The sequence below is a fragment of the Merops nubicus genome, unplaced genomic scaffold, assembly GCF_000691845.1.
Source record: "Merops nubicus isolate BGI_N331 unplaced genomic scaffold, ASM69184v1 scaffold8800, whole genome shotgun sequence".
NCBI classification, from domain to species: Eukaryota; Metazoa; Chordata; class Aves; order Coraciiformes; family Meropidae; genus Merops; species Merops nubicus.
Window position 1 is genome coordinate 1 of NW_008580838.1, and position 11,717 is coordinate 11,717.

Sequence of the window (11,717 nt, forward strand, 5' to 3'; positions counted from 1 at the left end):
GAGATGGGGCCTGAGGGGACTGGGGTGTGAGGAGGCAGAGCTTGGGAGTGACTGTGAGGAGATGGGGCAGCCCCGAGGAGACGAGGTGTTAGGGCAGCCCTGAGGAGATGGGGTGTAAGGAGATGGGATATGAGGACAGCTGTGAGGAGATGCGGCATCGTGAGGAGGTGGGGTATAAGGGGTTTGGGGTGTGAGGGCAGCTGTGAGAAGATGGGACGTCGTGAGGAGACAGTGTGAGGGCAGCCCTGAGGTGATGAGCCAACAGGAGACAGGACATGAGGGAGCAGTGAGAAGGGGCTTGAGTGAGCAGTAGGTAAAGTGCCCAACTCAGTTTCTCTGCAAGAAGGCCAGTGCCAGTCTGACCCGTTTGGCCAGAGGGACTTGCCCTGGCACTGAGGTGATCCACAGCCCAGGCTGTCCGGTGTCAGAAAGGTTTGGTGCAGGTGGAAGCTGAGACCCTGCAAGGAGCAGGCTGCCAATTGCCTGGAGATTTCTTCTGCGTGGGTAAGGGAGGAGTGTCAGAGGAGTGATCGCTGTGCCCTCTGGAGAGGGGTTGATCCAGTCCCCGTCCCTCCACGGAGCCAGCGCTGTCCTAGCCAGTGGAGGCCCAGCTCTGCCCATAGCACATGGTTGTCACCAGCTGTAACAGACTGGCCAGCAACAGCCCTCTCTGCATCCTGGAGATTTCCCTCCAGAGACAAGAACTGTTGGGGCTGGTGTAAAGCTTGTGAGCAAAAAGTGCTCCTAGATAGCATGGGATGGGGGACAGCCATGGGGCACAGCTCTCCTAGCTCCTCACTTTCTAAACGTGCCCCAGCTCCTCCCTAGAACGCCCTTTCTGAGCCCCTGGCTGTGGGGCAGTGGCAGTGTCAGAGCCTGGTGAGCACTGGAATTCAGCTGTGTAGGCTCAGAGGTGTTCATGCATGGAGGCAACTGCAGAACCAGCTCCTCTGAACCGTGGCAGCACCTTGTCTTTGCTGATCCTGTCTCAGCTGGGTGAGAGCTCATCCTCACGTAGAAGTGGGTTGCTCATTCAGCCTGTGTTTGTTGTGCTGTTGAAATGAAAGCACAGGCACATTTGGAGTGAGTCACACCCAGGTCCATCAAGCCTGCAGAAATGAGGAGAAACCCAGGAGAAAGAGGGAGAGGATGGGGTGAGGTTTCCTATCACACACACAGCTTCTGGGGCAATGTTTCTAGAGCCAGAGGCTGTGCCCGTTGCTTCATGCTTAGCAGATCTTCACAGACCGTTGGGAGTGGGTCCCATCTCTTTTGGAACTGGTGTGTTCATTTGGTCTCCATAGTTTCCTGAGGCAGTGGGTGCCATGACTTTAGGAATGCGTGGTGGGAAAAAATATTTCCTTTTATTTGTTATGAACTCGCTGGTGGGTGATGGGAATACAGTACCCTCAGCTGTGTGTTCTGAGAAGTGGGGAGAGTTATTCCCTTTTCACTTTCTCCAGGGCAGCTCTGTCACCTCCCCATCTTCAGCTTTCTCTTTGCCAGGCAGAAGAGCCATAGCTGTAAAACACAGAACTGATTAAAGAGCCATTAGCAGCATGTTTGGTTAGTGTGTATTTAAAAAAAAAATTCTTCACTGAGAGGCCTTTTTACAAGAAACTGTGCTGTTCAGAATAAACACAATGCATTCCATGATTTGGGATTTTGGAGTTAACAGAACCCTCCAGAAATCTGCAGAGAAAGGTGTTCCATTTTATTTAAAACTTCAAAATTCGTTGTCCCTTGATCCCTGGGATATTCCCAAATTCCACAGCCTGTTGGTATTCTTGTAGCAGCAGCTGATCCTTGTTGCACTCTGTTCCCTTCTGTGGAGTTTGCTTAATTTGCTTGCTGGAAACCAGATAACTCAGATTTGCAATTCAGTGCAAGATTTCAGCAGGTATTTGTGATGCTTCTTTTCCCAAAATCTCTTTGTGCTATCAGCTCATCTTTTATTGAGCATTTATATATCAGGTGATGTAAATGTTACTGTTGAGGGCATGCAAAGCCCTGACCCTCCACCTGCTGCAAAGAGGCAAAATAAGCCTGGATACCATCCTAGAGGAGCTATCATCTAAGAAAAAAAAGCAGATTTATTTTTTCAGTGAGATTCTGGGGAAAAGCAGCAAAAGTTTTTCTGCTGTCTGAGGCAAAGAGGTAACGTTGGATTGCTGGAGTGGGTCCAGAGAAGGGCAAGAAGCTGGGGAGGGGTCTGGGGAACATGGCTTGTGAGGAGCAGCTGAGGGAGCTGGAGGGGTTGAGACCTTCTGGCCCTGGAGCCAGGTGGGGGTCGGGCTCTTCTTCCAGGTAACCATTGATAGGATGAGAGGAAATGGGCTGAAGTTGCACCAGGGGGGATTTTGGTTGGATATTAGGAAGAATTTCTTTCCTGGCAGAGTGGTGAGGCCTTTGCCCAGGGTGTCCAGCAAGGTGGTGGAGTCCCCATCCCTGGAGGGGTTCAAAAAACACATAGATGTAGCACTTGGGGACAGGGTTTAGTGCTCATGGTAGTGTTGGGTTGACGGTTGGACTTGATCCTAGAGGTCTTTTCCATCCTTAATGACTCTATGATTCTATGACACATCGCTGTTTTAATTTAGTAACCAATGCTGGAGACCAATGAAGATTTAAAGGATCTGAAAGGGCAGATAACCCCTGCAGAAGTCACTCGGTGTGCAGGTGGCCCATGTGACACCCTTGGCCAGCCCTGCAGCTCACCGTGGCAGGAGCTGCCGTGGGGCACTCTGGGTTCTAACAAGTGCAGACCTGCTTGACTTTGCAGCTTTTTCTCTGTCAATAGTAACAGTTTGCTTGTTTGTTTGTGGAGATATTTCCTGGCTTAGGCAACATCCGAGTGTTTGTTGAAGTTGTAGGGAGATTGTGTTTCCTGGGTGAAAAATGTTGGGCCTGGTAGGTTGCTGTTCTGCACAGCAAACGCCCTGGGGACAAAGGGGGTGTGTGGGCAGGAGCTGTGGGAGGTGGGGTGGGAGAGCCGGTCAGTGTGCAGAGGGTTGGGACACCTTGATCCTGTAGGAAAGGTGGGAAATCCATGGGAACAGAGTGAGTCTGTGTGTAAACCCATGGGTGCCTGCTGTCCCCAGAGGGTGTTGTCTCCCCTGCCTTCACATCCAGGCCCACACAGGTTTTAGCTCTGACGTTGTGAAGTTGAGATGAAAAAAAAGTTGAGCTGGAAATTGGAACTAGATGGTCTTTAAGGGCCCTTCCAACCCAAACCTTTCTGTGATCCACTTTATGCAGCCTATCAGGAGCTGCTTTGGTGAGGGAAGGGGCTGGACCAGAGCTGTGGCAGCTGTCTGACTTCTCTGGTGGAGTCTCAGCTGGTAGGTTGGCCTTTGTCTAAGGTGCACGTGGCCAGGAGGTCCCTGGCTCGACGTGGACGTACCCAGTGGGGTAGGTGGTGTGGTGTGCACACAGTTCCTGGAGACTCGCCATCCTTGCTGGGATTTTCAGCAGTCTTGAGGGCCGTCCTCTGCATGTGGACATCTTTTGCAAAAAGGAGAAGGAAATGGTGAGAATGGAGATACTGCTGGATAAATACCAAGCCTGAGAGGTGTCAGGAGCTGCCTCTTTTGTGGTTTAATGTTTTCAGTAGCAGCCCTGCCGTGGGAACTGAGGGTGTGCAGAGACAGCCTATCTGTCAGCTGAGGTCAGGGTGAGATGGTGAGAAGACCTTGGCTGTGCCCTTGGTTTGATGCAGATGGGTGCAAAGGTCTCTGATGCTGGCAGATGATTTACCCAGTGTGGGCAGGACTGAAGGAATGAGAGGTGTACGTGGGGAGAGATGCTGCTGAGAGAGATGAGCTCCCCAGTGGGGACCCACGTGTTGGTGTGGTCTTGGGACAGCTTTGGGGCAGCATTCCTCAGCTGGGGCCTCTTACAGTTTTCTCTAGCCTTGATTCTTCACCTCTGTCTCCTTTGCAGTCTTTGCAGACAGCTTAGAGGCCCTTTAGAAGACAGGGCTAGCTGACTCCTAGGCAATGCCCTTTCCAGCCTCCTTGTTTGTTCTAAAGCTGTGCTCAGGCAGAGCTCTCCTGGATACAGGTCCCTGCAAGCAGCAGGGATGGTGCCACGAGCCATCTGAAAAGAAATAACATTCCTGAGTCAGGCCTGGCTTTCTGTTTCCTTTTCTGAACACTGTGCTGAGCCCCTTGGTTCAAACCCTCTCCCAGCACTCCCCCAAAATGTGGGTAAAAGAACAGGAAATTAGAAGCTCCAGTAATGTCCACCCTCACCTCTTGCAGTGTGCATCTGAATAACCCTGCTGTGCTCAGGCTGTGTGTGGTAGGAAGCTCTCTGAGCTCCCCAGGGGAGGAGGCCCTGGTATAGAATCACAGAATCACTTTGGTTGGAAAAGACCTTTAAGATCTTCAGGTCCAACCATTCCCCCAGCACTGCCAGGCCCCCACTGCCCCGTGTCCCTCACACCACATCTCCACGGCTTGGAAACCCCTCCAGGGGTGGGGACTCCCCCACTGCCCTGGGCAGCCTGGAACAGCCCTGGGCAACCCTCCAGGGGAAGAAATTGTTCCTCAGGTCCAACCTCAACCTCCCCTGGGGCAACTTGAGGCCATTTCCTCTTGTCCTGTCCCTTGTTCCTTGGGAGCAGAGCCCGACCCCCCCCTGGCTCCAGGCTCCTGTCAGGAGCTGCGCAGAGCCAGAAGGTCTCCCCTGAGCCTCCTTTGCTCCAGGCTCAGCACCCCCAGCTCCCTCAGCTGCTCCTCACCACACTTGGCCTCTAGACCCTTTGTTAGCTTTGAGCACATGAAGTGGTGTCCTGGCTTCAGACAGGGCAGGTTTAACCCAGAGGAAGAGGAAGAAGCAGCAGTAATCTCATTAACCCACGTGCGAGGGTTTCCCAAGGAGAGCTGCTTTTTGTTGTGGTGCAGGCCAAGGCTGGATACCTACAATGAACCTGCTGTGGGCACCGTGGTGAATTCTTCATCTACAGCATCTTTTCCAAGAGGCACTCTCTCAATCCAAGAGGACTTGTTGCCCACAGTCAGTTCCTAAAATAACTGCACCGCAGGCTGAGCTGCAGCTGAGCTGCTTCACGTTGTGCTGTGCTTGGAGAGGAAGTTTCAGCTGAAGGAGTTGGGCAAAAGCCTTGTCACCCTGCTACCCCCTGCAGTAACTGACGAGTCCATCCACTTTGTGTTGCAGCAACTGAAACACCCCAACCTGGTGAACCTGCTGGAGGTGTTCCGGAGGAAGCGGAGGCTGCACCTGGTCTTCGAATACTGCGAGCACACAGTTCTCCATGAGCTGGACAGGCACCCCCAGGGGTGAGTGGCCTGTCCATCACTGGGAGCTCTGAGCCAGGAGTCGGGGGGGATCTGTGTTGTGGGCTCTCTGCAGAGTTTTCTGAGGATGTCACCAGTGACAGGAGAGGTTTCTCAGCCTGGTGCCCAGGACTCGCCCCATTGCTGTGCATTAGTGATGACACCCAGGAGAACTGTGTGTGAGCTGCACATGCTCCTGGAGGGAGCTGCTCACCAAGGAGACCAGAGAGCAGGGCCCCAGCCCGGGGTGAGCTTTGCCTGGCCAGCAGCAGCGACCTGGGGGCTGTGGGAGAGGCTTGTGTACCCCCACCAAGAGGTCAGGGCTGCTGGAGGCTGTGGGGAGGTGGGCTGGAGACACCCAGCTCTCCTTCCTGCTGCTCTGTCTCATCCCCTGCGAGGCTGTGGGCACTGGGGCAAGCACAGAATCACAGAATCATTTAGGTTGGAGAAGATCTTTAAGATCATCGAGTCCAACTGTTCCCCCAGCACTGCCAGGTCCCCACTGCCCCGTGTCCCTCACACCACATCTCCACGGCTTGGAAACCCCTCCAGGGGTGGGGACTCCACCACTGCCCTGGGCAGCCTGGCACAGCCCTGGACAACCCTCAAGGGCAAGAAATTGTTCCTCAGGGCCAACCTCAACCGCCCGTGGGGCAACTTGAGGCCATTTCCTCTTGTCCTGTCACTTGTTCCTTGGGAGCAGAGCCCGACCCCCACCTGGCTCCAGGCTCCTGTCAGGAGCTGTGCAGAGCCAGAAGGTCTCCCCTGAGCCTCCTTTGCTCCAGGCTCAGCACCCCCTTTAAGCACACAAATACAGTCTGTAGTGGTGTCACTGATGACTGTATGCCAGAACAGTGCCTTCTAGCCATGCTGCTGTGTTAAGGAGCTTGTGTTGGCTGGCAGGAGTTACCTGGAGCTGTGCCTGCACCTCTCTGCACAGTGTCAGGTCTTTAAACAGGTACTTGCACCAAGTGGGAGCTCCAGGGGCAGGAGGAACATTCTCCAGGACAGGGTTTGTTCTTTTGACACGTTCTAAATGCCACTCCCACTCAGTGCATTGTCCCTCCTTATTCACAGTGACTTGGTGCCCTGGAAATGCTGAGCAGAAGTTCATAAATCATTGTACAGGCCTGGAGGTAAATGAATTGCCTGCAGGAGACTAACTGGGGACTGAGTAAACAAGTGCCTGTTACTCTTTTTCTCCCTGATGTGGAGCTCTAGAAGGAGAGTGGAACGTACTGATAGCAGGTGGCTTTGTGAGCAGCTTTCAGCACAGCTTGAATCCATTCACCTGGAGTCTGAGGAGAGCAGCTGAGGGAGCTGGGGGTGCTGAGCCTGGAGCAAAGGAGGCTCAGGGGAGACCTTCTGGCTCTGCACAGCTCCTGACAGGAGCCTGGAGCCAGGGGGGGGCCAGGCCCTGCTCCCAAGGAACAAGTGACGAGCGGAGAGGAAATGGCCTCAGGTTGCACCAGGGGAGGTTGAGGTTGGAGCTGAGGAACAATTTCTTTCCTCCAGGGGATGTCCAGGGCTGGGCCAGGCTGCCCAGGGCAGTGGGGGAGTCCCCACCCCTGGAGGGGTTTCCAAGCTGAGGAGAGGTGGTGTGAGGGACACGGGGCAGTGGGGACCTGGCAGTGCTGGGGGAATGGCTGGACTCAATGATCTTGAGGGTCTTTTCCAACCAAAACAATTCTATGATTCTGTGATTTTCTGCCTTACTGGGGGTTGTTAAAGACCCTTACAGACAGCCAGGGTTATTCAAGAACTGCACAGTGACAAAAGAGAGGAGACTGGATCTTTGACAGAGGGTTTCTTTCTCTGAAGTGTTTGCCAGCTGCTGGAGGGAAGCAGAGGAGCTGCAAACCAAGCAGAGCTTTATATTGCTGTAGGAACATCCCTCCCATCCCATTTTGGTCAATCAATGGGACAGTCAATGACATGACAGCACTGCAGGTCAGAGCAGGCATCTATACCACGGGTACTCCACCACCTCAGCTCCGAGTGGCTGCAGAGGCAGGGTGCTAAATACAGCCACAGGACAGGGTTTGACGTGGACATAACCTGAGGGTTATGATGTTTCTTGTAACTTATTTGTGGCAAGAAAATGCAGCTAGTGCTTGTTTCTCTGAGTTTTCTGACTTGGTCCTTGATGGTTTTGCTCAGAGATCCCTGAATGAGGTTAGCATTCAAAGATCTCCTATTCCTTTTTCTCTGCAATAGTGAAATTATTTTTAATGGCCAAAATAAAAATGTGTTTTTTTAAAAACAGGGTGCCGGAGCATCTGGTGAAGAGCATAATGTGGCAGACCCTCCAAGCTGTGAACTTCTGCCACAAGCACAACGTAAGTCCCCTGAGCAGCACGAACAGTTGGAGGAGAGGGAGATTCTGTGGCTGTTTTCCTGATTGCAGAGCTTTTGTGGGTTCAAGTCAGCTGAAGTTTCCTGGTTTCAGCAGAAACGTGTACCTGAAATATTAGTGTATGCCCACAACAGTTGCATTTATGGTCACAGAGGTCCCTTGGGTTTGCCCTCAAGGAGTGGTTTGCACTAAGGACCTTAGACAAGCTTCCAGGCTGAAGTGGAACATACCCTTGTGTGTTCCCTGGGACTGACATTTAGAAGACCTGGGTTAGCATCTGATCAGCTGAGACTTGAGCAAACTGCTGCTGGCTTCCCAGAAAGTCCTTCTGTGGATTCTTGTAGGTACTGAAGCATGACACCAGTTAAAAGATTGCAAAAATGAGGTACAGTAAACTGGTTTTACAACCCCTGCTCTGCTTTCTGAAGGGAAACGAGCATGGCAGTTCTTCTGTGGGAAGCAGAGGGGATGCTTTAAGAAGCAGGGAAGGAAAGGAGCCTTTTAGAGAAGTTCTCTGGGCAAACGTAACTCTAATTACCTTTGTTTTTTGTTTATTTGCCAATATTTGAGATTTAAGAGTTGGGCAGGAGATCAGCCTGGAATGGGTGTTTTGTCTTGTCTGGGAGAATTGTCCAGCTGGGCCACAGGAACTTGGCTGTAAGTCTGTCCTGCTTCCAGGATTTGTTGGTTTTCTTCATTTTTTTCAGTTCTCCCTTAAATCTTTCACACCGAGGCAGGGATTTTAAAGGAAAGGGAGCAATGAGATGCTGCAGTTTGACCTGCTTAGGTCACAGGTAATGAGGTTTTATGCAGCTGCCCCTTGTGGAACTCCGTGACACTGGTATAACAAGCATTTCAGTCCTCAAGAGCAGACACAATTTACCACCAGCTTAGCCAGACAGAGCCTGAGGTTTTGTGCCGAGGTGCTGGTAGGGAAGGGACAGCGTGAGCTAGACCCTGGTGACTTCAGCAGAGCACATCTTTCACACGCAGGCAGAAGTGGAGGTCTCTGCTAGTTTCATCAGCAGAAACTTTCCCAAGCCCAAATTCAGTTGTTGTGAACTTTGATCAGGCAAGGTGACTTCTCAAGGCTCACAGTGTTGCTGGTGTTGGAAGGGACCTGTCGTGGGCCGGTGTCAGGGGTTACCGGGTCAGGATGTCCGACCTCCACCCTGCCCAGAGGGACTAGAGGGGTATGGAGGAGGCCGAGAGCTCACGGGGCGCTCGCCTCTCAAGGGTAGGTCAAAAACAACCCTTTACCAGGCTCAGAAAGTATTGACGAGACCCATGTCCACTGTAGGAACTGTGCGATTTATTGTGGGTTAACAGCGGCTGAGGAAAAGAAAAGGGGGAAAAAAGAAAAAAGGAAGAAAGAAACAGTTCGCAAGTTCAAATTCCCAGTCCACAAGATGGCGTCGGCAGGAAGTCCCTTGAAGAATGATGGGAGTTGTAGTTTCGGCCGCAAAATGGCGTCGACCGGAAGTCTCTGGAAGCAGAGCCTTCTGGGATGTGTAGTTCCCGGAAGTGTCGGCAAGATGGCGGCCGGGAGACGCAGTCTGAAATGGCGGCGCGCAGAACCCGGGACCGCCGCGGGTCTCGACGTGTCCTGCCCCGGGCCCCGAGGGGAACTGAGATGAGCCCGGGAAATCCTCCCCCTTTTATAGAGTTCCCTATCTAGGTGAGAAAGTTCCGAAAACTTGTGTGGTAGGTTTATCCCCGGTCCAGCGGAGGGAGACAAAGGATCACGTTTGGTTTTTGTCGGCGGAAAAGCCAGAGAAACACAGACCCCTGCAGGACCTCTGGGGATGTCTACTCCAGCCTTCCCACGCGAGCTGGGCCAGCTGGAACAGGCTGCTCGGGAACTTCTCCAGTCAGTGTCTGATTATCTCCAAGGATGGAGTTTCCACAGAATCTCTGAGTAATCTGTTTGGGCGTTTGGCCACCCTCACAGTAAAAAAAAAAAAAAACAAACAAAAATATTGCTTACATTTAAATCTTTTTTCCTGTGTGTTCAATTTGTGCCCATTGCCTCTTGTCCTTTCACTGGACACCACTGAGGGGAGCCTGGCTCTGCCTTCTTTACTCCTCCCCATCAGGTGTTTGTGTACATTGGTAAGATCCTGTCTGAGCCTTCTCTTCTGCAGGCTGAATGGTGGTCCCAGCTCCCTCATCCTCTCCTTGGATGTCAGATACTCCAACCTCTTAATCATTTTGGTGGCCCTTTGCTGGGGTCACTCCAATATGCCCATGTCTTCCTTCTGCTGAGGATCCCAGAGCTGGACACAGAACTCTGGCTGTGTCTTACCTGTGCTGAGTAGAGGGAACACCAGGAGTGCTCTGGCTTCGACAAGGGTAGATAAAGTCCCACATCTAAACCACGTCTCATCTGTGAGGTTTGCCAGCAAAATCCTTTGCTTGTCTACTAGATTGAGTAAATACATCTCATGGACTTGGTCCAAGAACTGAACCCAGTGGACCTACTCACCTCTCATTTAGGATCTCTCCACGTAGCTGTTAAACCAAGCCCCTTAGGAGCGTGTTACACGTAGGTGTGTGGAGTGAGTTGCATCTGCAGAGAGCCAGGCTGCCAGCAGTGCTCCCTGTGCAAGCCTCACCCCTGCCTGTGGGTTCCTGGCTGGTGCTGGGGAGCTGGCTCCATGTCGTCCAGCTCTCACTGCTGGTGAGAAATCCTTTCATTTCTCTTTCAAAACCTGCCTGGCACGATGTGCAGGGGGAGTGTGGCTGATCTGCTCTTTCTATGAGGGCCAGGTTAAATACTTGCTTCTAACCTTGTTTTTTTTTTTTCCTGTTCCCAGTGCATCCACCGAGATGTGAAGCCAGAAAACATCCTGATAACAAAGCACTCGGTCGTCAAACTTTGTGACTTCGGCTTCGCTCGCAGACTGAGTGAGTGCCCACTGCCTGCCTGCAGGGACTGTCAACACCTGAAAGCTCCAAGAACTGCAGGATCAGGCCTCCAAACACCAGTAAAGACTCACTTGGCTTTGCCTGCTGCATGTGTAAATCATTCTGTATAGAGGCTGGCATGTTTTCACAGAGAAGTTCTGCCAAGTTCTGGGCAGAGATCCCCAAACCAGCTTAAAGGGACCCAGCCCAGGTCCCCCTACCCCAATGGCAAGTGGCTCTGTAAACAATATCCATCTGAGCTCCCTGCTGTGCAGCAGGACTGCTGGTGGTGCTGCCACTGGTAGATGAGGTTGGCTGTGGGCATCTTGGAGCTGCCCAGGCGTTGCTTATGCAGTGCTGGAGGCATCCCTGGAGTTCCCTGGCAGGAGGAGCCCCTCTGGCAGAAGGTGCTGTCTCTGGCTTCACATTTCCTCTTGTAAATAAACCCCCTAATCTGATTTGTATTTTTTTCAGCTTTTGTTCTGACAAATCATGTGGGCTTTGAGAACTGACCTCTGGCTGGTGCAGAGCCCTGATATGGAGCTCTGCATGTTTTCATTTGGAGAAAAATACAGTCTTGATTTTTGCCCAACCTAGTGGCCTGTGACTCCTGCTGTTCCTGCAGCTACTGCCTGCCCAGGAGGTGCCCCAACACACATGACAGCTAATGGTGGCTCATCTGTGTCATTCTAAGCCCCCTTTCCTCTTTGTTTCTCTCCTCCCTGACCCTGATCCAGCTGGCCCGAGCGACTACTACACGGACTACGTGGCTACCAGGTGGTACCGCTCCCCGGAGCTGCTCGTGGGGGACACCCAGTATGGGCCCCCCGTGGACGTGTGGGCCATCGGCTGCGTCCTGGCCGAGCTGCTCTCCGGGGTGCCCCTGTGGCCTGGCAGGTCTGATGTTGACCAGCTGTACCTCATCCGGAGAACCCTGGGTAAGGAGCCTCTCTGAACGACTCACAGCCACCGCCTGCCTGGGCCTGGGCAGCACTAGAGCTTGCCCAGGAGGACTTTGCTTTCTGGTGGAAATTGGGATTAGCCAGGAGGCAATTGACCCAGTGGGTTGGAGAGTCAAGGAACTACTGGAGAGAGTGCAGTGGAGGCTGTGAAGATGCTGAGGGGCTGGGGGCACTCTGGGCCCGGGCAGGCTG

The 11,717-nt window shown here is 52.7% G+C and overlaps 1 protein-coding gene across 1 annotated transcript in view; it reads left to right on the plus strand.

The window, feature by feature from the left end:
- Positions 1-5,149: 5,149 nt before the first annotated feature.
- CDKL1 (cyclin-dependent kinase-like 1 (CDC2-related kinase)) overlaps positions 5,150-11,717 on the plus strand; it is a gene marked incomplete at its 5' end in the record, with an annotated part of 11,595 nt that continues 5,027 nt past the window's right edge. Inside the window, 4 exons of the mRNA XM_008942353.1 lie at positions 5,150-5,303; positions 7,567-7,639; positions 10,473-10,563; positions 11,301-11,501. Coding sequence (XP_008940601.1) covers positions 5,150-5,303; positions 7,567-7,639; positions 10,473-10,563; positions 11,301-11,501 — 519 coding nt within the window. The remainder of the gene's footprint in view (positions 5,304-7,566; positions 7,640-10,472; positions 10,564-11,300; positions 11,502-11,717) is intronic.